A 2,098-nucleotide genomic window follows, 5' to 3' on the forward strand; every position below is an offset into this window, starting at 1 on the left:
GTGGTCAGGAGCAAAGCAAGAGAGACATTCAGCTGACCAGGGTCATCTGTGCCTACGGCTCTGGGTAACAGAGAGGTGCCTATCAGGTATAAACTCGCCTCTCCCTCCCCAGTAAGCCTACTCTCAAATCCTAAAATCAGCAGTGGGTCCTGCCATCCATGAATAGACACTGCATGTCACCACTTCCTAGAATTCTTACATCCCTTAGCTTCTGCCAAGCTCAGAAGCTGCAGAAACTACAATGGCAAAGAAAACATCACCACTGGAGCCACGATGGATTTCAACAAATTCAAAGCAAGTCAAGACGGCATCTTCAAGATATATCCAAGCTGGTGCCTCGAAGCTACTTTCTACTAAATTCCAAAATAGGTATTTTAAGTCAAACTTCGTATAATTACACATGGTGGGGGGAGGCGGACTGAACATAAATGTAAACAAAGTTAACCACCAGTGTCAAGACGAACAGGAACAACAACCGATAGACATGGCAGCTCCCGGCAGTGAGCTAGGCCTGCCTCCCTGAGTCCCAGGGCAGGAGGCCATGACAGAGTAAAACGAGTTCCGTTCCAAAGTCACAAACCTTTAGAGAAGATGGTTCGGGAAAAACATTTTTTAAGAACCCACGGGAAAACGCTAGCAACCATTTGCTAGTGTGACAGCGTAAAGAGCAAAAATCTTCCCTTCCCAACACGGCAATACTGGTGGTAATTTTTAAGAAGCATTCTGCCGGGAAAAGTAATCTTTTCCACATACTTTTGCGTGAACTTATCGTTTTCTCTCTGAGTCAGAGAAGCTACCGCCTGATTTGTATTTCTCTAAGGGGAAGCCAGGGGTCCTGTGTGCAGATTTCTATGTCTGTGGATGCCCGTGCGCTGGCCAGGAAAAAGACCTTGCTGGTATCAGCAGTCACTTCTGCCACTAGGAAATGGATCATAGGCTCTTCCTGGGAGTGGGGCCTTTTCCCCCGCCTGAGCTGTCATCACAGACCCCCTGTGCAGGTCACCTTTGTCTCCCAGGGTGTGAGAAACCCAGATTAACTTCTAAAGTGCCCTCCCCTGAAATCACACCACTCAACATCCCAGGCAGCTAAACCAGCCCAGGCCTGATTCCTGCTTCCCAATACAGCGATACTGGTGGTAATTTTTAAGAAGCATTCGAAATGTTTTCTTGAAGGAGAGGAGGAGGAGGAGATGAAGAAGGGGTGAAAAATACAGGGTGTGTGTGTGTCTGTCTGAATCACTGATAGGAATTCACACTCAAGAAAACAAGTCATGAAAACCACCAAACCAACCTTGGTTCACAGTTTCAGGTTTATGACAATGAATGCTTTTTGCAGTTTTGTAAAACTGCAGTATTCACCAACATCATAAGGGAGTGTGACGTTTCCTTAATGGACTCATGTAAAAAAAAAAACCCTTCAGGTTTCCAAATGGGTGGCTCTCCTCCATCCATAGTTCTATAGTTTTTTTTTTTTTTCAATTAGTCCAACTGTACTTAAGAGTCATCAATCCCAGTCAGCAGCTGTCACATCCCTCCCTGCTCCCCCAGTACTATTAATATCACAGCTCTGATTGTTAATGATTTACTCAAAGTTCCCTGCAGCAATTAAAACGAGACAACAAGGTAAAACACAAAGGAGTTGGTTTTCTTCACCCATAATAACGCATTCTGTAATCTAGTGAACTTCTTGCGGTTTTATGTCGGCCGCGATTTTCACCTCTATCTTTGTTTTGGAATGCCACAACCCCTCCCTGCACGGACCGGACCGGCACGGCCTTCCTTTCTGGATGCACAATGCAGCATGTAGCTCTTTGGGGGTCAGCAAAACGCCGCACCGGTGTAAAGCCGAGCGTGCCCGAGAGCCCCAGGAGTTCCCCCCACTAGAGTGGGTCCCCATACACAATCTTGAGGCCGACACCGCAGCCTAGTACGGCTTGGAAGTCCTCCGTGTGCGGAAGCCCGGGGCCCGGTGGCCCAGGGCTGGTGCAATGACTTTGCACCGGAGCGTCCCCTCCGCTGAGGCTTGTCCTCCCACCTCGGCCCACTGCAGTTGCACCATTCCGGGCAGCGACCCGCACGTCTCCACTCCTACCTCAGG

At 48.4% G+C, this 2,098-nt stretch overlaps 1 protein-coding gene across 1 annotated transcript in view; it reads right to left on the reverse strand.

The window, feature by feature from the left end:
- Positions 1-1,924: 1,924 nt before the first annotated feature.
- LOC112410180 ((E3-independent) E2 ubiquitin-conjugating enzyme-like) overlaps positions 1,925-2,098 on the reverse strand; it is a 9,527-nt gene continuing 9,353 nt past the window's right edge. Inside the window, exon 4 of the mRNA XM_024760614.1 lies at positions 1,925-2,088. Coding sequence (XP_024616382.1) covers positions 1,925-2,088 — 164 coding nt within the window. The remainder of the gene's footprint in view (positions 2,089-2,098) is intronic.

The sequence above is a fragment of the Neophocaena asiaeorientalis genome, unplaced genomic scaffold, assembly GCF_003031525.2.
Source record: "Neophocaena asiaeorientalis asiaeorientalis breed wild unplaced genomic scaffold, Neophocaena_asiaeorientalis_V1.1 scaffold30, whole genome shotgun sequence".
Taxonomy (NCBI): domain Eukaryota; kingdom Metazoa; phylum Chordata; class Mammalia; order Artiodactyla; family Phocoenidae; genus Neophocaena; species Neophocaena asiaeorientalis.